The sequence below is a fragment of the Cebus imitator genome, unplaced genomic scaffold (assembly GCF_001604975.1).
Source record: "Cebus imitator isolate Cc_AM_T3 unplaced genomic scaffold, Cebus_imitator-1.0 Scaffold51, whole genome shotgun sequence".
NCBI lineage: Eukaryota > Metazoa > Chordata > Mammalia > Primates > Cebidae > Cebus > Cebus imitator.
Window position 1 is genome coordinate 867899 of NW_016107366.1, and position 23334 is coordinate 891232.

The 23334-nt window shown below is 36.9% G+C and overlaps 1 protein-coding gene across 5 annotated transcripts in view; it reads right to left on the reverse strand.

Annotated features, from left to right (window-relative positions):
• Positions 1 to 23334, reverse strand: part of SLC44A1 (solute carrier family 44 member 1) — a 184704-nt gene that overhangs the window by 102278 nt on the left and 59092 nt on the right. For 4 of the 5 annotated variants that reach the window (XM_017527757.1, XM_017527756.1, XM_037738225.1 and 1 more), the window contains exon 3: positions 18406 to 18548. The exons of the other annotated variant lie outside the window; for it this stretch is intronic. In XM_017527757.1, coding sequence (XP_017383246.1) covers positions 18406 to 18548 — 143 coding nt within the window. The remainder of the gene's footprint in view (positions 1 to 18405; positions 18549 to 23334) is intronic. 5 annotated transcript variants of the gene reach the window in all.

Below are 23334 nucleotides of genomic sequence, written 5' to 3' on the forward strand. Positions count from 1 at the left end.
TAAGTGTTTCCCTTCTCAGTGTTCACAATCCAGAGAGTAAGAAGACAATTACAGTGTGCTAGTGCCAGAGCAGGGAAAACAGGATCATAGAGGAGGCATCAAACGCACCCCACGAATGGAAAATCAGGAGAGATGTCCTGAGGAAGGGATATCTAAAGCTGGGACCTAAAGAATGAGTAAGAGTGGAGTGTGGAGGAAAGGGGGCGGGAACAGGGCAGGAACAGGTCAGGCAAAGGCAAAGAGGAGAAAGGGATCATGGCACAGCTAAGAATAAGAAAATGGTCAGGATGGTTGGTAGGAACTTCAGTGAAAGACAGAGAGCTGGAAACACAAGCTGTTGCTAGATCATGTAGGACCTTTTAAATGGTATGCCCGTAAATCCCAGCACTTTGGGAAGCCGAGGTGGGCGGATCACTTGAGGTCAGAGTTTGAGACCAGCCTGGCCAACATGGTGAAACCCCGTTTTCACTAAAAATACAAAAATTAGCCAGGTGTGGTGGTGCAAGCCTGTAATCCTAGCTACTTGGGAGGCTGAGGCAGAAGAATTGCTTGAACCTGGGAAGTGGAGGTTGCAGTGAGCTGAAATTACGCCACTGCACTCCAGCCTGGGCGACAGAGTGAGACTCCATATCCAAAAAGAAAAGATGTTAGAAAGCTTGGAGTTCATCTTAAAGACACTGGGAAGCCACTGGGAGCTCACCAGCTGCAATGTGCAGAATGAATCAAAGGTGAGCAAGAGGAAAGTAAGGAGACTGGTCAGAAGGCTACTAAATTTCTATTAAGAAATGATGACTTAGACTAGGGTGGAAATGTGAATAAAAAGAAGCAGATTTCAAAAGTATTTAGACACAACGAAGAAAACTTGATGACTGATTCTATGTAGGGGAAAAGGAAAATATTAAAGATAATGCTTAGCATCTCAGACAAGATGGCTAGGACATTCTGGTTTGGAATCCTGCTCAATTTTGTACGATAGGGGACACAGGAGGAGGAGCATAGTACAGAAGGACAAGGATGATGTTCCAACTTTAGACAATTTGAGTTGGAGGTGCCTATGAAGTGTCCATATGGACCTATACAGCTGGCTGTAGAGTTCTAGCAGAAAAATCTGGACAGGAGATACAGATTTTGGAACAATCAGCATATAAATGGTAACTTGCCCCTGAGAATGCATAAGATAACCTAAGTCAGTGTGAAGGGTTAAGATTCTTAGCCTGAGTGAAATCTGTGAGCCTCCAGAAATGATAAGCAAAACCTGATGTACATATTCACATGTATTTTTCTGAATACAGACTTTGTACTTCATAGTTTTGAAGAGATTGTCAAAGGCCTCCAAAGAGATGAAAACTAAAAGTAAAAAGTAGGATGACGAAAGAGCCAAAGTAGATACTAACATTGCAAAGCAAAGGCATGGAACTGGAAAAGCATAGGGGAAGAATGACTCTCCTATTTAGCTACAATGCCTGTCTCTTCCTTATCTATGTACTAGGGAGACATAATTGTCAGAATGGCAACCAAGAGTCACTTATAGCAAATGATATATATAATAAACTGATATAAATTATAAATGATATTTATAATAAACTGAGGCAAGAAAGTAAATTAAAACAACTTTAGCTGGATGCATTAGCTGTTGCCTGCAATCTCAGTACTTTGGGAGACAAGGACAGGAGGATCATTTGAGGCCAGGTGTTTGAGACTAGCCTGGGCAACATAGTGAGACCCCGTCCCTAAAAAAAAAATACAAAATTTAGCCAGATGTGGTGACACGCCTGTAGTCCCAGCTACTTGGAAGGCTGAGGCAGGAGGACTACTTAAGTCCAAGAGGTTGAGGCTGCAGTGAGCTAAGGTTGTACCACTGCACTCCAGCCTAGGTGACAAAGCAAGACCCTGTCTCTTAAAAAAAAAAAAAAATTAAAGAACATTCCACAAGAGCCACATGAAAAAAAAAACAATTTTCTACCTAGTCCAATAACTTGGAAGAACATTCCTAAATCAGCTTGTTCCAGCACTCAGACTGAGAAATATGTATCATGAGCCAATGGCCAGAAATTTCATTTTCTTTTAGTTTAACAGCTTTTTTGAAATATAATTAACATACTGTAAAATTAACCTGTGTAAACTGTGCAAGTCACTGTTTTTAAGTATATCTGACTGAGTTCATCCATTACTACAGTCTAATTTTAGAACATTTTGTCACCTCCAAAAGAAACCTCACATCCATTAGAATTACTTCTCATCTATTATGGTTTAATATTTGTCCCGTCCAAAACTCATGTTGAAATTTAATCCCTAGAGTGGCAATATTGAGAGGTGGTACCTTTAAGAGGTGATTAGATCATGAGAGCTCTTCCCTTGTTAATGGATTAATGGATTATCATGGGAGGGGAATTGATGGCTTTGTAAGAAGAGAGATGTGACCTAGCATATTAGCATACTTGGCCCCCTCACCATGTGATACCCTGAGCTATCTCAGGACTCTGCAGAGTCCCCACCAGCAAAAGGCTCTCATCAGATGTAGACCCTCCATCTTGGACTTCTCAATCGCCATAATTATATGAAATACATTCCTTTTTCTTTATAAATTACCCAGTTGCAGGTATTCTGCTATAGGCAACTGAAAACAAGTGAATATCTTCCATGTACCCCTACTCCTTAGGCCTAGGCAACTACTAATGTACTTTATGTCTCTATAGATTTGCCTATTCTATACATTTCATATAAACAGAATCATACAGGATGTGGCTGGCTTCTTTTATGTAGTATAACAGTTTCAATGTTCATCCATGCCATGTTATATGTAAGTACTTCATGCCTTTTAATGGCTGAATAACTTTTCATTGTGTGGATATAACACATTTTATTTATTCTGTCATCAGTTCATGCACATTTGTGCTGTTTTCTGTTTTTGGCTATTAGATGGTACTGCTGCTATGAACGTTTATGTACAAGTCTTTGTGGGGACGTGTGGTTTTAGTTCTCTTGGGTAGATACTAAGGAGTGGAATTGCTGGATCATATGGTAACTCTATGTTTGATATTTGGACAGACTGTCATATTGTTTACCAGAGTAGCTATTCCATTTTACATTCCCAGAAGCAATGTAGGAGGGCTGCAATTTCTCCACATCCTCACCAACATCTATAACTACCTTTTTATTATAATTACTCTAGTAGATGTGAAACAGTAACTCATTGTGGTTTTGATTTGCATTTCTTGATAGCTATCGATGTTGGATATCTTTTCATGTGCCTGTTAACCATTCATATACTGGCTTTGAAGAAATGTCCATTGGAATCCTTTGTCTATCATAGATTTCTTTCAAATTTCTGAGTAAGACAGAGTAAGGCATAGATATATACTAGATATTGTCACAACATTATGAAAAAATTATATTACAACAAAAAAACAAGGATGAAAGTAGAGTAAAAAGAAAACTTGCAGGCCAGGCACGGTGGCTCATGCCTGCAATCCCAGCAATTTGGGAGGCTGAGGCAGATGGACTGCTTGAGGCCAGGAGTTTGAGACCAGCCTGGCCAACACAGTGAAACCCCATCTATACAAAAAAAAAAAACACACACACACACACACACACACAAAATTAGCCAGGCGTGGTGGCACACAACTATAATCCCAGACACTCAGGAGGCTGAGGCAGGAGATTCACTTGAACCCAGGAGGCGGAGGTTGCAGTGAGCTGACCTCACGCCACTGCACTCCCACCTGGGCCACAGAGCAAGATTCTGTCTCAGAAATGAAAAATTAAAAAGCACTTGGGACAAAGTACTGGAGTCAAAGGACTAGAGGTCAAAGAATGGCTGCAGTGGGCAAAAAAGGACATGAAATGCAAGATGGATGGAGAGAAGCACAAGGTGAGAGTGGGGAATTTTTTAATTACTCTGAATTGATTTTATAGGTAGAACAATTAAGGGTGATGATGAAGACCAAGCTGTGTCTATAAAAGAGTGAACCCTGAAAGCCTCCACTGAGAAAAAATTTAAACAGTTCCCAGGGATAGTGAGAATCAATGAGACAATATGTGAGAGTGCTTTGTAAACTACATAAATGTAACAGTTGGTTAAAATAGCTATGCTTTCCTCATTTAGGTTAAAAGGAAAGAACCCTTGATAAGTAATTTTGAAGCTTGTTTTTGGATGATGGTAATGAAGATGTTTATAACAAACAGCAGTTAACGTTCATGGTACCAGGCACTGTGCTAAGGAGTATACATGATTTATGATCTTAGGCTTCTAAAACGCCCAAGGAGGTACTGCTATTATTTTCATTTTTACAAATGAAGATTGTAGGCCAAACATTATTGTTGTTATTTTCAACGGTGTAACCTGTCCTTTGATATTTGCCTACTGGATCTACCCATACAGATACATCCCCAATTGCATGAAAAATCTTACCTATTATAGAAAAACTGAATGTTGTTCCCATTGTATTGCTTTTATATCAGAGAATCAAATTTTTGATAATCAAACATGCCTACCTTGGAACTACTTAATTTTGTTTCTTTTATTTCTTTCTTTTTTTTTTTGTTTTTGAGACGGAGTTTTGCTCTGTAGCCCAGGCTGGAGTGCAATGGCACAATCCTGGCACACTGCAACTTCCACCTCTTGGGTTCAAGCAATTCTCCTGCCTCAGCCTTCTGAGTAACTGAGATTACAGGTGCCCCCCACCATGCCCAGCTAATTTTTGTATTATTTTTAAATAGAGAGGGTGTTTCACCATGTTGGCCAGGCTGGTCTTGAACTCCTGACCTCAGGAAATCCGCCCACCTCAACTCCCAAAGTGCTGAGATCACAGGCCACCACACCTGGCCTTACTTAATTTCTTTATTGCTTTAACCATATATCAATTGTTGAAATTATACAAAGTATAATATTCATTTATAACATTGAAATTTACAAAGTATAATTTCTATTCATTAAAGTAGAATATTCAATTATACAAAGTAGAATATTCACTTTAAAATATTTAACCCACATGGAACTTATTTTGCATGGTATGAGATTAAAATAGATCTAAATATAGCTTTCTTCACAATATCACTCAACCCACGTTTTTTTGTTAAACACTGATTGCTTTCACAGTTTTTATTTCTGCTGTTTCTATTTTGTTTCCATCATTGCTATTAACCTGTGTCCAGGTAGTCTTGTTACTGTCATTTGGAACAGGTTTCGCCCTAGAATGGCAATCCCCCTTTTATTCTCCTCTAAGTAACACAATTATTAATTAGATAATAACAACTATAGATACACAATCTTTACTCACACAATGAGTAACCCTTCACTCCCACCTTTTATTTGGCGAGTATACTAACTGACAACATTTAAAAATCCTAAGACTGATACACTCTTCTTCTCACAGACAGACTTCCGGCTTCTTTTGAAAACTTAGCATCACTGCCTCCATCTACTCACATGGCAAAACTCACCCCAATTAGCAGCTATCTCCTTCATATGGGGCATACACATATAAAGTTCAGACTGTCCAACATTTCTGTTGTCTTATACCCAACCCATGTAAGTGATTTATACTGTATGCCTAGGGGATTTGGGATGTGCAACCTCTGATGAAACCATGCTTTTCCCTTCCGGCTTATAAAACTGAAGGTTCACAGCTAATTTAGTGCTTAATGTCAGTAACTACACTTAGCCTAGATTTCTGGTCTCATCACTTCTCCACTTCCATTGTGTAGTTCCTGATCTTTTTTATTCCCATTTCATTGTTATATAATATATGCACCTACTTCTAATCCTTTTAAATTATTTTGTGAATGAGAAACAATGTAAAAACACTTACCCTCTGAAATTCTTGCCTGGTTTTTTACTCTGTGATTTATGCTATCAATCAAGTTCAATGAACATCCTACTGGGATCTTAACTGGTACTGTATTAAATCTATAAATTAACTTTGTTAGCACTCTCATCTTTACTATATTAAGACTACTCAACCAGGAGTAGATTATATCTCTCTTATTTGTTATTTTGTTAAATTAAGTACTATAACTCTCTGTATTTGGTCCTACATATATCTTGTTAGATTTTATTTTTTAATAAAACAAGGTATTATATTTTTCATTATATTTTCTGTGCACTGATAAGACAAATGACTGACTTTAGTTAGGCATCTGTTTTATAACCTATAATTTAAGCACTTCATTTCAAGATATGTTTTTGTTGAATCTACTAAACATTCCAGGTTATAGCCCCTGGTCATTGGCAAATAGTATTATTTTTCTTTCTAATCACCTATACATATTCTATTTATCTCTTATGATTTGCCGCTACTAGTTATTTAAAATAGAGCTATTAAAAAGATGATGTTCTTGCTTACTTAATTTGAGGTATGCTATTTCTATTTCTCCATAATATTGGTAGCTGCTATTACTAGAAACTCCATCAGCCTCCTTTCATTCCATTAAACCTATCATAAAATCTATTTTCAACAAAGGTGCCAAAGTAATTCAATGGGGACGACAGTCTTTCCAATAAGTGCTTCTGGAATAACTGTATTTTTGTATTGAAGAAAAAGAGTAAACCTTGACCTTTTCTTCACAGCAGATTCAAAAATTAAATCAAAATGAATCATATATATGAACATAAGAGCTAACTTAAAAACTTTCAGAAGAAAGCATTAAAAATTGTGAATTTGGGGCAAGGCAATAATATATCAGATAGGACACCAGAAAAAATGAGCTATTAGTAAGGACAAATTCAACTTTATCAAAATTTAAAACTTTTGCTCATCAAAAGATGCCATTAAGAAAACAAAAAGCAAACCAAAGATTAGAAAATATAACCTAAAATGCAATAAAATAAATAAATGGGAAAAAAAAAAGAACCAGAGTTATATTAAACTGGCAAAAAAAAAATATATATATATATATAATTGCAAAACACTTACCTAACAAAGGTCTTGTATACAGATTTAGTGCTTATAACTCATTAAGACTAACCAGTTTGTTTTAACATGTGCAAGATATGAACATTTCACAAAAGAAAATAGATGGATAGTCAACCAGCACTTAAAAAGATGGTCAACATCATCGGTCATTAGAAACATGCAATTAAAACCACATTGAGATACCACTACAAATTAACTAGAATGGCTAAAAATAAAAAGAACAGAGACAGGCATGGTGATCTGTACCTATACTCCCAGCTATCTGGGAGCCTCAGGGTCACTTGAGGCCAGGAGTTCGAGGTTGTAGTACGCTATAACCATGCAATGAATAGCCATGGCACTCCAACCTGTGCGACACAGATTCTATCTCTAAAAAAATAATAAAATAAAGTATAACAAATAACAAAAAGTCTCATAATACAAAATGCTTGTGAGGAAGTAAAGCAAATATAACCCTCCTACTTTCCTAGTGGGAATGTAAAATGGCGCAACCACTTTGGGAAACAGCTTGATAATTTCTTTTAAAGTTAAACATCCTCACCACATGATTCTGCAATCTCAGTGCTACACAGCTAACTATCCAAGAGTAATGAAATAGATAAAATCACATCCACAGATTGTTAAAGCAGTATTACTCACAATAGTAAAAAAAAAAAGTTAAATATTGAAATAACCCAAATAGCAAAAACCTAGTGAACAGATAAACTGTGTTATATCCATGTAATGGCATACTTTTTAGCAATTTAAAAGGAACTGACCACTGATATATTTAACAACATGCATGAATCTCAGTAGCATTATTGTGATATGTTGAAAAAAGGCGGACACAAATTACTACATAATGTATAATTCTATGTATATGACATTCTAGAAAAAACAAAACTATACTATGAAAAGCAGATCGGTGGTTGTCTAGAGACAAGAATGAAGGCAAGGACTGACTACAAAGAGGCATAAGATAATTTTCTAAGAGCGAAAGAAGTGTGGGTTGTGATGGAGGATGCATGACTGTATATAGTTATCAAAATTCAAATTAAACTTTCGTTTGATAATTATATACAGTATATTTTACTGTATGTTTTATAGTTTGATAACTATTTACAGTAAGTTTTACTATATGTAAGTTATAACTCAACAAAACTATAAAATAAAATATTTTAAAATTTCTTCCTGAAAATTGACTTTACAAAATCCAATTTAATCTAATGAGCCCCAGTGTGTAGTAAGAGTTTAACATTACTCAGAAAGAGATCTGGACTTTGCCCTTCACTTCTGGGTGTTAATTTCTAAGCCTTATAGGAGTGTCTTTGTTTACTTGGTGCTCTTGGGTCATGGCAGACATCTAACAATGTCTTTTAGGGTCAGAATAGACCACTCCACATAGTATTTAGGGTGGGGGTCAAGCACCCTAGAAAGACCAACAATGTTGTTTGGATTAGGAGTTTGGGATCACATGGTATCAACTTGACCCAAGGGGCTGGAGACTGGAGACTGAGTCAGCCATGTAATGGAGTCCCAACAAAAATTATGAACACTGAGGCTTAGGTGAGCTTCCCTGGTTAGCCACACTCACTGTGTATTGTCACATATTGATACCGAGAAAGTACTGTGTTCTGACTCCACTCTCTCCAAGGGAGACAACAATGGAAGCTCTACCCCATGCGCTCCTTCTGTTGGCTGACTTCACTCTATATCCTTCCTAAAAATCAACCATAACCATGAGTATAGTAGCATTTAATGAGTTCTGTAAGTCTTCCTGGCAAGTTATTTGCCGGGAAATAGGTGGTTTTATGGACCCCTAATCTTGCAATTGGGGTCAGATATAATGATGGTTGTGTGTGGACTGTGTGCCCTCTAACTTCTTAGGTGCCCTCAACTCTCACATCCAGGTAAACAGGAATAGGTGGCAAGCCAATGAGTATCAGACTCATGGTTGAAGCAGTTAATAATTACCTGAAGTAAATTACAAAGGTCACTGTCTATGAGCTCATGTACAATAACTAAAGCTTTTAGACTAAAGCTTTGAGAACCAACTCAAGTAGTGAGACTTGAGATTGAACATTTGTATCAGCTGTTTAACTTAGACATGGCAAAATACACACCTAGTCAAACAACATGGAGAAAAACCAATCATCCTTTCCTTGCCGCCTAGCTGCATACATGTCATCTAGTTCTGTTAAACAGTTTTTCACTTCCCTATTTACAATTGGTGAAACATTCTTTCAACTCCTGCATTTTCTAAGGTATGTAGCTGAATCTCCTCTTTCAAATTGTAGCAGTATTTTCCACAGCAAGTATTATGCTAAAGGCAGAATTACACTAGCAATACAGATGTTATCTTTGTAAAGAGTTTAAAAATTTAGGCTAAAGAGTAGTGTGGTCACAAAATATGACAAAAAATGTTTTCCAAAGAAATCTCCACAAATTTACCTTCTGAAAATTTAGTTAGCATCTTTACAACTTCTAATATTTTCCATGAGAGAGAATGAAAGTTTAGGGGGGAAAAAAAAAAAACTGTATAGGCCAGGTGCGGTAGCTTACGCCCATAATCCCAGCACTTTGGGAGGCTGAGGCAGGGAGGATCATTGAGGTCAAGATTTCGACAACATGGTGAAACCCCATCGCTGATAAAAACACAAAAATCAGCTGGGTGTGGTGGCGGGTGCTTGGGATCCCAGCTACTCGGGAGGCTAAGGCAGGAGAATTGATTGAATTCAGGAGGCGGAGGTTGCAGTGAGCTGAGATCTTGCCATTGCACTCCAGCCTGGGTGACGGAGGAAGACTCCATCTCAAAAACAAACAAACAAAAAACCTATATAAATAATACAGTAAGTTTTCATTTAGAACATCACAGATGTTACTATTTCCAAATGCTTGTAAATTGAGGTAAATAAATTCTCAAATTCAAGTTTATGTGAGGTGTCTATCTAGGCTGCTCTTTTTCACTTTATGCTAAAGTAGGAGTGGTAGTAGCTTAGAGTTAGAATCAGAGAGTACTGACAGGAAACAGAGAGAGGAGTGCTTTCCCTCAAAGCAAAGCCAAATTCGTCCAAGGCTTAGAGCATCTCCATTTTTTTAAACTTATCCCTAAGTGTGAGAACTAGCAGGTGATCTATTGGGCTGCTCTGAGGAATACCATGACAACAAGTAGGTAGAATACTCTGTAAAACTTAAGCATTAGTCCAATGGACAAATGCATAAATCTCTTCATCTAAGCTTCTACAACTCCACAAGATAGAGTCGGGAGCAACTTCCTGTGTGGACCAGTCTTCCCTGGGCTTTAGGATGGCCAGCAAGAATTCCATCCTATAGACTCAAGCCATACTGTTCCTCAGCTGATGAGAGCCAAGCTTGGCATTCTAATCAGAATTCTGTCCTCACCAGAAGATGGGCTTCTGGAGCCATCTCTCAGTCCCTGAACCCTCATAACCATCTATTCACCTCTTTTTCCAATCACCATTATGTGTACCATCCTTCCACAGCCTACTTTACTTGATTTTACCCTAATAAAATGCAAGCCCTACCTCGAACCCCCAAAATATGACAAAAATATTTTCCATGAAATCTCCATAAATTTACCTTCTGAAAATTTAGTTCGCATCTTTACGCTTAACTGGGGCTCCAAAATTCTGCCTAACATTACCCTGTCCCTGAATCCCCAGTCACTGGCTGAGAGTCTTCAACCCACATGTACAACCTGTAACCAAGATGCTGCCCTGAAGGGGAGAGATTCAAGACTGAGAATCTGACCCAGTTACACTGGAGGAAGGGAGTCATGAGCCATGGAATATATGCTACAGAATATACAGGTTACCTCTGGAAGCTGAGAATGACTCCAAGTTTATAGCCCGCAAGGAGATAGGAACTCAGTCCTACAGCTATATGAAACTACATCTGTCAACAGCCTGAATGAGCTTAGAAGAGGATTCATTCCCTAGAATCTCAAGAAAAAAAATCATAGCCCTGCCAACACCTTGATTTTAGCCTTCAAAATCTATAGCAGAGAACCAGCTAAGCTATGCTGTGCACAGACTTCTGATTTACAGAACTTTGTTATTTAAAGCTATGAATTTGCTTCAATTTCTGATTTATGGAACTTTGTTGTTTAAAGCTGCTTAGTTTATGGTAATTTGTCACAGCAACATTAGGAAACTAACACAATGGTGGTTCCAGTACTACCATCAAATTGCCTTATTTTCCTCTCCCCACCAGCCTGCTGTTAGGAATTCAAGAAAGTGGAGTCACTCAGCTTACAATAGAAAACATTTTTAAATGACATTCCAACACTGAACTGTTATAATTTATCTATGTATTTTGTCTTTCCCACTAGAATGCAAGGTCTTCAAGGACAGGGGCTACAAATGTCTTTTTATTCTTTTAATTTTTTTCATTACCCCAAGTAATATATATTGATTATAGATAATAGAAAAAAAGAGATAAGTATAAAATTAAAACATCCATAATTCAACAGTTAATCACACTGTTAACATTTTCATGTCATTCTATACTTTCCTATGTACTTGTATATTTTTACATATATAAATAAAATCATGCTGTATATACTGGTTTGCAATTTATTTTCCCTTAATAATACTATGCATATATTGCGTGCTATGGACAAACTTCTACAGCATCATTTTACTGACTCCAGTCTCAGACCAGGCTGGGCCCTACCATTGTAACCTCTCTCATGGCCCTCCCATTATAACCCCTCCAATACCCTTATGCCTCTCTCTTCAAAACACTTCCTATAGCTATAATAATTTGTGACTGTGTGATAATTTTACTGTTTTCTCCACTAAATTGTAATTCCCATGAGATAAAAAAAAGTATGCTTCTTTTGCTCAAGAGTATAATCTCAAGTGCCTAACTCAAAGAAGACAGCCAAGAAATAGAGTTCACAAATGAATGAATAAATGAATGAACGAATTTAACCAAACCCTTTTTTCAGTCACTTAGGTTGCTTGTTATTTTAATATTCCTAATAGTCGTCTGTAGCACACAGCTGATTTACAATAAATGTCTGCTGAGGGCTAAATAATAAACATAATTTTCAAAAACGGTGAACGATAGTCATTTAGTAAACAGCAATATGATTTAAGTCATCAGGAGGAAGAGAAGTCCTAGTCACATGATGAAAAGCTGTATAAGTACTTAGCTGATTAAAGGACCTTCCATGCAAACATTTTAGCATATTTTATCTGTATTTTTCTAGTTCTTTTTCAAACAGGAACAGGTATGCACAGTCAATAAGATTTGGTAACTATTTAAAAAGTCTTCGAAAGAGACATATTTTATATGCTGATTAATTAAAGAATAAGATTCTTCCTAAAATAGATGGTTACATGGCATAGTACAGGCCCAGAAAGTTTGGCAATCATTTAAAGAGTGAACCCAGTCTTTATATTGGTACAATTCCCGAAATAATCCTCTACACAAGTTAATATGTGTTCGTGGAGTAGACTGAACCAGAGACATAAAAGATACAGAACTCTGACTTTAAAGAAGGTGATCAGTGGCCACTAAAGTCCTATTCTGTATCCATATAGATATTATAAAAATAGTTTCCCTAAAATAAGACCACTGTCTATTAAACAATCAATTATCTTACCAAAAAAGAAACTCATTATCAGTTTGAAGCTAAGTATTTTTCAGTAAATATTGAAAACATATAAATGGTAAAAAAAAAAAAAAAAAAAAAAAAAAAAAAAAAAAAAAAAAAAAAAGAATCCAAATATGAATTAAGAATAATACAGTTCATCATCACAATTCATATTCTTTATCTGACAGAGAAAGAAACACACAAAATTGCCTTCAAATTACTCAAAGCCTTTCTAGATTGTATAAGTGCTTTGGTTCCCTTTAAAGTTTTTAAAACGTGTATGGGGATTTGTCAAGTTCCCCTAAAAATTTCTTTCACTTTTAAATGTTGGGAGGGAGAAAGCCCCAAAGCAAAAAAGGTGGGAAGCTGGAATTACCTTACAACTCACCAGATTTATTTTAGTGTATGACGATATTTCAGTGTATGATGCAAAGAGCACTGACTGAGGGTGAGAACTGAGTGCTGGTCTATCACCATCAAGTCACTCATTTCCTAGACTCAGTTTCTTCACCTGTAAAATGATCTCAAGGATCGTTTTAGCATGAACATTTTAAGCTTTAAGTATCTTGCCAATGAGAACCATAAGGAGAAAGAAGTAAAACCCACACTCTGATTCTGTTTTTACTAGGTACTCTGGTAAAGATTATGCAGATTATTTTCAAGGAAATTGAAAAGAGCTCCAAGAAAATGAACCCCCTATAGATTTTACTCATACATAGATGCTATTATCCTCCTCAGACCTCTAATTCTTCACATCCTGTTAATATAGATTATCTGAAATTTGAGAGGCATTTTAGGGCAATGAAGACTTTATCAGTGATTGGGACTTTAAATGACCTCCTTGGAAGAAAGACAAAAAGATAAAAAAGAAAATTAGATTTGTACAAAAATATATCTTTAGAACCTCTATGGAAGAATCTATATTGACGTGTGAGACACACTGGGAAAACTTCTTGGAGTAACAAGGAAAGCTGACACTAAGCTGTGTTAGGACTGTTTGCAGAATGAGGAAAAAGTTCTAATAATGATATAATCCTTATGTCAGAAAGATTAACAGCAGTTCCTTACTTACTGTTGCCCAACTTTACAATGATAACCTACGCTTACTAAGAGCTACCGCCACTTTGCCATATCTTCTCCCATCTCAGGCACCCAACACATGGGAACATCTTTAGTAGAAGCACAACACCTGTGCCCTCACCCCAATCTTCTCCCCAAAGGTCAACAAAGTGAGACCTTTTGTCCCAGCTCAGTCCACACACTCACTTATTCAGGTATCTTACAACTAAATAGGACAATCTCTGCTCTGTCCAAATAGATATGGAAGATAGGGAGCTTCCTCTCTGGGAATAATAATAATAATAATAATAATAGTAATAAGGCTGGGTGCGGTGGCTCATGCCTGTAATCCTGGCACTTTGGGGGCTGGGCTGGGCAGATTGCCTGAGCTCAGGGGTTTGAGACCCGCCTGGGCAACATGGCAAAACCCAATGTCTACTAAAAATACAAAAAAATTTAGCCAGGTGTAATGGCGCATGCTTGTGGTCCCAGCTACATGGGAGGCTGAGGCAGGAGAATCGCTTGAACCCAGGAGGTGGAGGTTGCAGTGAACTGAGATTGTGCCACTGCACTCCAGTCTGGGTGACAGAGTGAAATTCTGCCTCCAATAGTAATAATAAGAATAATGACAATTTTCTATCTAAAATTGACATATACACTCTAAGGCTACTTACATATTATAGACCTAAAGGCTGAAGACAATCTAGAATGTGGCAGAAAAAGTATGTTTTTGGAATCCTAATTAGAGTTCAAAATATATTACTACCACCCTCATCCCCACCACCAAAAAAAATGGCAGCCAGCAAGGAACAAAGGCCCTCAGTCCAACAATCCTCAAGGAACTATGCTGCCAACAACCACAAGAGCTTGGAAGGGGAACCTCCCCTCACTGAGCCTCTGATGAAATCCCAGCCCTGACCAGCAACTTAAGGGCAGCTTGTAAGAGACTCTGTGGCTGAAGACCCAGGTAAGCCACATCCAGATTTCTGACCCACCGAAAGGGATCACAAATGTGTCTTGTTTTAAGCTACTAAGTTTATAGTAATACTGTTACCTAGCAACTGCCAATTAATACAGACAAATGAGAAACACAAAATATAATTAGAGCGTAAACTAAAGGCAGTAGAATAACAAGTAAATATAGGAAATTTCAGGTAAAGGAAAGGAAAGTTCACTATGGATAAGGTTAGTTTTGAAACATTTCATACAGGGGTTAGTTATGAGACGTGTCTTAAGTGTTTCAAGAATTCAGACTGGCAGACAGGTAGAAGGAACAGCAAAGAGGTAAGAATCAATTGAATGTCTCGGACAATAAGAACATCACACTGAGGAACAGTGGGAGGAGACTGAATAGGTGAAACAGGTCCAGATCACAAGAGGTCTGAAAGGGCAGGGCTGAGAGGCTCTTCTTTGATGCTACAGACACCACCACCAAAGGAAAGGCTCTTGAGGAGGGAAATGACAACATAAGAGCCCTATTTTAAAGAACTTAATCTTATCAAGTATAAAGGATAGAGCAGATTAGAGATAAGATGACCAAGAATAGATATGCTAGCACAACAGTCTTCATGAGAGGCTAACAAACATGGGGAAAAAAGGTTCACACTCATTAATAATCAAAGACATGCAAATTAAAACTATAAAACACCATGTTCTGGCCTAACGAATTAGTAAATAATAAAAACTAACAATACTAGCAAAGATAAAGTAATCTCAGACACTGTTGGTGGGAATATAAATGGAACGGTCTTTATGGAAAGCCATTCAGCAATATGCATTAATAATTTTAAAATATTCAAATCCTCAGACTCACTAATTTACTTCTTAAAATATGTTCTAAGGGAATAAACTGATTTACCCATTCAATAAGATTTAAATGAGTGTCTACTATGCTCTAGGAAGTGAGCTAGGATCTGAGACACAAATCAAATATATCTCACTTCTTCTCTCATGGCACTTAGGATACACATTTAACAAATAATCAAAAAATAAGTATATAATTACATATACTACAGGATACAATGAGAGTACTTTTGAATATCAGATTTAAACTGTGAGAATAAAAAGGCCTCTCTGGGAAGTGACATTTATGCTGAGAGCTGAAGGATGAGTAGAGTTTTGCCACGTGAAAATTGGGAGGAATTTTTTTTTCTGATAGAAGAAACAATATTCATGAAGGTAAGAAAGAGTTATAGTTGACATTTTAGAGGACTGATTTGTTGACTTTTTCAACAAATATGTATAAAGGTCCTAGTAAGACCAGCTACTGTAGTAGGGGCTGACAGTAAGGAATGGGGGAAAGTGATCGAGGTCAGGCTGAGGTACTAGCAGACAAAACAGGTGTAAAAATACTGTATAGCTACAGAAGGGCCTACAATTCATAAGGAAGCAAAAAAGTACGAGGAAATAAGTGTAAAGGAAGGAAACTAATGCATCTTCCGGAGGAAGATGAGGATGGAATAAAGGTGGCAAAGACAAAGACTGCTGCTTTCCTGTCTTTTTTCAAATCAAAATATCATAGACTTATCTGAGAAAGGTAAAAAAAAAAAAAAAAAAAAAAAAAAAAAAAAAAAAAAAAAAAAAAAAAAAAAAAAAAAAAAAAAAAAAACCCTGTTCATTTTCTTAAAAAAACATTTATAGACAGAAATATTTAAGTAGGTTAGCACTAAAAAGGTCATACTGTAAGAGAAGATGAAGTAGAAATCAAAAATAAATTGTAAGCATTTGTACATGAATTAAAGAACAGTTACACTTGGGAAACTATTTTCCCTCTATGTGAATGGCTCTTGACTATGCTAAGCATTCAGGAAACAGTGACCACTTTTTCAGAATAATAAGTAGCCTCTCTTGGAAGAGGCCAAATGTACCTAGAATAATTCTAGGATTTGCAATCTGCTCCACTGAACAGATGAATCACCACAAGGTTAAATATAAAGAGTGGCATTTACACTTTATGGTGAGAATGTACTTGGAGTCATGGCAAGCTATGAAAGGATCCATAAAAATGATTCCAATCCCATGTAAGTAGAAGACCTGAGGGAGTAGATCCCTTTTCCTCTTCTCAATTATCTAAATTGTAATATTTTGTATTTGATACATGTCAGCAGCATTAAAGAATTAAATAGACTGAGCGCAGTGGCTCACGACTAATCAATCCCTGCATGTTGGGAGGCTGAAGCAGGTGGATCACGAGGTCAGGAGTTCAAGTCCAGTCTGGCCAACATGGTGAAACCCCATCTCTAGTAAAAATACAAAAATTAGCCAGACACGGTGGCAGGTGCCTGTAATCCTAGCTACTCCAGAGGCTGAGGCAGGAGAATCACTTGAACCCAGGCAGCAGAGGTTGCAGTGAGCCAAAATTGTGCAACTGCACTCCAGCCTGGGCAAGAGAGTGAGACTCCATCTCAAAAGTAGACGCTATCTACAAAAAAAAAAAAAAAAAATACTGCAGAACTCTGCACTATTTTTGTAACTTCTATGAGTCTAAAGTTATTTCAAAATAAAAATAAATAAACAAAAAGGATATGGGTAGTCTTGTTACAAGAAATAACATACATTATAAAATTTGCCATGAAGCAATCATAAAGAATAAATGTAACAATCCTTCAAATTGCTAAGAGTCCAATTTTCACTTCTCTCAATGGATGCAGGTGCCTATCAAGAGAAAAACTCAATTTCTGGGCTGGATATTCTACCGCCTACCAGCCATGTGACTTTGGGAAAATTACTTCAATCTTCCAAGCCTCTGTTACACCTACTTCACAGGGCGGTATCATATGCTAGTTGACTTTGGCATGCTATACAACTACTCGTTGTTATTTAAAATTTTGTTTAAACTGCATTATCTTGTCTTCATTAATGGGAGGAATAATGCTGAGAAATTAACTATATGGATTTCTTCAGGTTTGTCACATTATCAAATTAATCATACTTCCCACTAGGGGCCCAGATTTAACCGACAGATTTATATAATAACAAAGACAGTTGTTACATATTACCTTCCTGGAAAATGCTTTATAATAGACCTATAACCTTAAAAATGTTACCTGCTTAGCCTTTTCCTTTAAAGCGCATTAACAGGATTAGTTAGCCTACTACTTTAAAATTAGTTTTGTTAATTCTGAAGAACAAGTTAGATATTTAAAATGACTAATAAGGTTTCATGGGGCATAAATATATAGTCTGTACAAATATATTAGCATCGTACATAAAACATGCTAGATTAAATCTATTTTCTCCATAGATATTAAAAGCAAAATAATAGCTCTTTTGAAGAAAAAATCAATTAAGTCAGAAATTTCATGAAATCTAAAAGATGAATATTGAGAACCTAAAGCAAATGTTAAAGTTTGACAAGGAAAATGTATCTTTTATAAAATTGGAAACTGATGTGTACTTATAAATGATACAACATAAAATGTTTTTTATAATGTTAATATTTCAAAATTCTCATCCCTCTGTCTCCCATTAAGTATAATCTTAGGGGAAAATATTACAGGGTTAAAACTTAGTGTACAACTTAAAGGCTAATGGGAAAAAAAAGAGTAAAAGAATAACCTTTTCAAATCAAGCCTTTATCCATTAACATTAACATGGGTAAAGGTAGCCATTTTAACAAGGTAGCTAATTCTGTTTCCTGAAGAATGTATTTGTAGACCAAAAACAAGAATGATTGTTGTTTTTGTGGAAAAAAATCAAACACACCAACAGAAGTCACATAAAAATAATATTTGGTAAGATATTATCTTTCAAACAGTAGGAATAGCAGGATTTTCTCTGTGCCCCTTTCAAAGTTTCCATGTGTTCATCATTCAGCAACAGTCTACTCACTTCCGCTGGGTATGGTCCATGCCACTGTTTGGTATTCCTTCCAACTTTGTATTTTTCTGCCCACAGATATTTCCATAGCTGTCGTATCCTGACACTAGTCTTGCTGCTGCACCTGTTGCTATTGAAAAGCCACAAATAAATCCCTAGGAAAGAAACAGAAAAAAAAAAACATACAAATAAACCATTTCAATAGCCAACAGTCACTAGTTGATACGATAATGAGCGTCTTTTGTCTGCTGAAGGGAACAAAGAGCTATCTTTCCTTATTGCAAACACTATTCTGCTGTTTTCCTTGGATTGCACATAAGCAGTACAAAGAAGTCCATAGGGAAACACTATTTACTATCATAACAAAACAAATCCCAACCTTTACATCATGAGATCATCTTTGAATTTTATAATAATAATAATAGTAATAACAGCAGCTTCTCAACATAGAACATCTGCTCTGTGCCAGTCTGTGTACTCTCAATAGGTGCTTGTTGTACATTATCTCTAATCCTCACGATGAAGAAACTGAGGCCTAGAGACATTAAACAAGTTATCCAAGGCCATCAAAGCTAGTAAAGATCAGAAAATAGAATCAAACCCAGCTTCCCTCATTCTTTAGTTTCATTTGGTTGTAAAGGGGTTCCGTTAAGTGAACATCAGCAAAGGATGAAAGAAACAAATTCAGAAAAAAACAGGAACGTGGGTTTTGAATTACTATCACTTCAGTACACACACACTTCTGTTTCCTTCCTGCAATAAAGCTATATACAAGTCAAAGAATTACATCATGAAGCAGTGCCATGTTCTTATGTTCTTAATACTGAAGATGAGGGGAGTAAGGCGCTCGCTTTGTATACTGCAAAGGTCACTTCATTTCATGGGAATATGCTTCATCACAGTACTAAAGGCAAATGGTAGATACTTCAGAAGCACATCATGCTTGCTAAGTCAAGTATGCACTGACAAAAACAAAGCAATAAAAGCCTGCGCTTGACAGCAAGCTATTAGCCAAAAGAAGAGGAAGTGAATCACTACTGATAAATTGATTGTATTGGAGGAAAGACTGAGGTTAACAACTATTCTTACAACCTGGTCATTAAAAGGTTAAGTTTTTATTATCTTCAGTAAAGTGGCTAAGAAGGCAGAGACTATCATTATTTAATTAATCACAGCCAAGTATCATGAGTAGTACTTATCTAAATAGCCCTGCTAGATCTAAGGCCTACAGTGGAAAATACCGTAATCACATACAATTCCTCAGAGAAAAGTATTTCCCCTTTAAATATACTTACCTAAAAAAGCAAACAAACTCTTTTCTAAATAACCCCTGTACTTTCATTGTGCAGGTAAGGGAGCTATGAGGAAAGAATAAAGAGCATAGCTACAGTCAGTAGAAACTTCTTGAAAACTATACCTTGTAAAAAAGTAGACAGAGTAGAGACTATCCGTAATTTGCTACTCACTAACTTCAACTTTCTGTCTCAATTTACTCATCTGTAAAATTGAGATAATGAGTGTATGTAGCTCATTGGGCTGCTGTAAGGATTAAATGATATAATCCAGTAAAGTGGTAAAAAAAACCTGCCTGGCACATAGTAAGAGCTCAATAAAGTCTTAGCTATTATAGCTGTTAGATACTATTATTAGGAATGAGAACATGCTATAAGGGAAAGATGGTGGGCTTTGGGGTCAGAAAGCCTGTGTTGATCAATGGAATACTGATGACTCAATTTTCTTCTTGGGTGACCTTTAATCTCAGGTGACCTTGAAAAAACTTGCTTAATTCTATGCCTCAGTTTGCCACCTATAAATTAAGGTTAAAAACGACACCACAAAAGTTGTTGTGAAAATCACATGAGATAACACATGTTACATGTAAAGTGCATATCTCAATACATGTTAGTCTCCTTCTGCCTCCAAGAAGCATCAAACTGTTAGCATTAGGGTTAGACACAGCTGGTCAGTACTTATTCATGCACACTCACCCTTTGCCCCTCTCCCCATCTCCTGACTCCTCCAAGGACACTGTAGGGTAATCAATTCCACCTCAGAACTTCAACCCAATACTGAGACATGTGAGAAAAAAAATTTAATCCTCTGCGTACATATTTCATATTTACAGTATGAATCTGCATACCATTTTAAGCGTATCTTTGAACTCCAAATTAGAAAGCCCTGTGCTGAGTAGAAACTGGAAAAGGAGGTGAGTATTAAGAGGTTTAATAGCTAACCTTTCCAACACGTCTTTTTTTTTTTTTTTTGAGATGGAGTCTAGCTCTGTCATCCAGGGTGGAATGCAGTGGTGCGATCTCGGCTCACTGCAACCTCTGCCTCCCGGGTTCAAGCGATTCTCCTGCCTCAGCCTCCTGCGTAGCTGGGACTACAGGCGTGCATATCACACCAAGCTAATTTTTGTATCTTTAGTAGAGACAGAGTTTCACCATGTTGGCCAGTCTGGTCTTGAACTCCTGACCTCAAGTGATCCAGCCATTTTGGCCACCCCAAATGCTAGGATTACAGGCATGAGCTACCACTCCTGGCCTCCAACACATTTTTTAACAAGAAGCCTCACAGATTAATGATAAGGGAATGGACTTTGTATTCAGTAAAACCTGGATTCAAACCCTCACTCTACCAATTACTATCTATGTGACTTTGATCTAATTACATACTTAGACTCTGTTCCCTCCTCATCTCTAATACAGAATAATACCATCTATTTCACAGCCTAATGATGAAAACTAAATGAAATAACACATATCCAGTCCCTGGCTGAATGTCTGGTACATGGCAGGTGATCAATAAATGGTAGCTGTTAGCGGTGAATTTGAATGGGGAATCAGACTAAAGAGGTTAACAATGGTAATTGAACACTAACAAAAACCCCTTCAGTTCTCTATTTTAGAACAAAAATTTCTAGAGGGGAAGAGTGAGAATATAATTTTGTTACCATATAAAAATATTTTCAGACCACAATTACAATCTTCTTTCACTACTAATCTAGAATAGCAAAGTTGTTACATAATTAAAAGGTTATGTTCTTCTTTCACTTTTTATAGAAATTTTCTTCCTATGTTTGATAAGTACATTGTGTTACAGATTCCTTTAAGTGGTTTCTGATTTCCTTTTCTGACTATTTTTAACAGTACTGTTGGACATGTGGGTTTTTTTCTTTATCATAAGCCACCTCACATCCCTCTGGGATGTAGGCAGGGGTATAAATTGTAAATGTTACATATATATGCTAAATTGGGACACTGACATATTTTCACATAGGCCACTTAAACTTCTTAGTAGCTTCCAGGAGCATTAGCGAGGGTGAGAAGCTGCCAGGGGTAGGGGGTGGGCAAGGAGAATAATAAGCTAATAAGATGAGAAGAAACCATGACTATTATCCTAGGGACTTCTCTTATGGTACAAGCACTGACAATGGGGAACTAGGCCAAATATAATTAAAAATACAATCTCCTTAAAAAGAAAAATTTTAAAATCCAAATGTGGAAAGCAATATAGTTTCAGAAGGGAAAAAATGTGGCACATAAAATTAAAGTGGGGGTGAGAGAAACTTTACAGAATACACTCAATAATTTAATGGTTCAGTAAAGAGAGGAGGAAAAAGGCATTCAACAGAAGAAAAAAATCACATTAATTTAGCAAATGATAAGGGGATAAGGAAGGCTTTCATAAGCATGTAGTAGAAGGCAATCTTAGAGAGAAAGTAAAACTATAAGCAAGGAAGAAAACCATGGCTAATATGTTCAAATGAGTGAGCTATGGAAGTGCTTTCAGCACTGCTATTTTGAGAGAGAGGAGAGGAACAGACAAATTTATTCACAAACAGGAGGTGATTCAAATCAGATGAAGGCATACAGGGATGGTGGCTCAGAGGCATGATCTGGCAACTCATAAGTACCGACTGCCTAAGTGGGAGAAAGACAATTTGCTCATTAATGAACTGTGCTCATTTTCCCTTCATATCACAAGGTCTAGTTGTACCTAAGTAAGGGGCTTTTCCTTAGTTTTATTTGCTATTAGTTAAAAAAAAATAGGACACAGTTTTATTTTACAAGCATGTTTGAATTTTATACCTGGAGCTTTTACTATGCAACTGAGCAAGACAGAAGGACTTCATTTAGTTTTGAAAAAAATGGTCAACAAAAACATGTATAGAGTGGGTGGGAGATGGTGCATGAATGTGGCAAAATGTTTCAAAATAAAAAGACAGGGGAAAAAGGAGTTCTGCTTACAGCCCTCTCCCCTGGAATTAATGAAAACATATGTAGACTCTCTTTTTCTCAGATACCACCTCCTTCACTTCACCTCTATCCCGCCCATATCTCTTCAGTGCTTGGGCTCGATCTCATAATAACTGATTTGTAAAACCTTGGAATATTTGGCTTCTGTTTCTCTTCTTTTAAGAACCCTGAGACACAGAGGGCTATTAGGACCCAGCAGACAGGGCAAGATTAGTATACTACCCTAGAAAAGGCCTGATGCAGAGTGAGTATTTATGCAAACAAATTAAATAAAATTAATTTTAAACTTTTGCCAATCTGTCAGATTTCTAGATTTTTTAAAAAGTGTAATAGGATGCCTCACTCTAAGAATGTGGAAAGAAGAAAAAGGAAAAAAAAAAAAAAAAAACCAACAAAAATGAGGCCAGGAGCAGTGGTTCATCCTGTAATCCCAGCACTTTGGGAGGCTGAGGGGGAAGGATTACTTGAGGCCAGGAGTTCAAGACCAGCTTGGGCAATATAGTGAGACCCTGTCTCTACAAAAATAAAAATATTAGCCAAGCGTGGTGGCACACACCTGAAGTACCAGCTACTCAGGAGGCCGAGGCAAGAAGATTGCTTGAACCCAGGAGTTCGAGACTACAGTGAGCCATTATCATGCTACTGCACTCCAGCCTAGGCAACAAAGTGAGACCTTGACTCT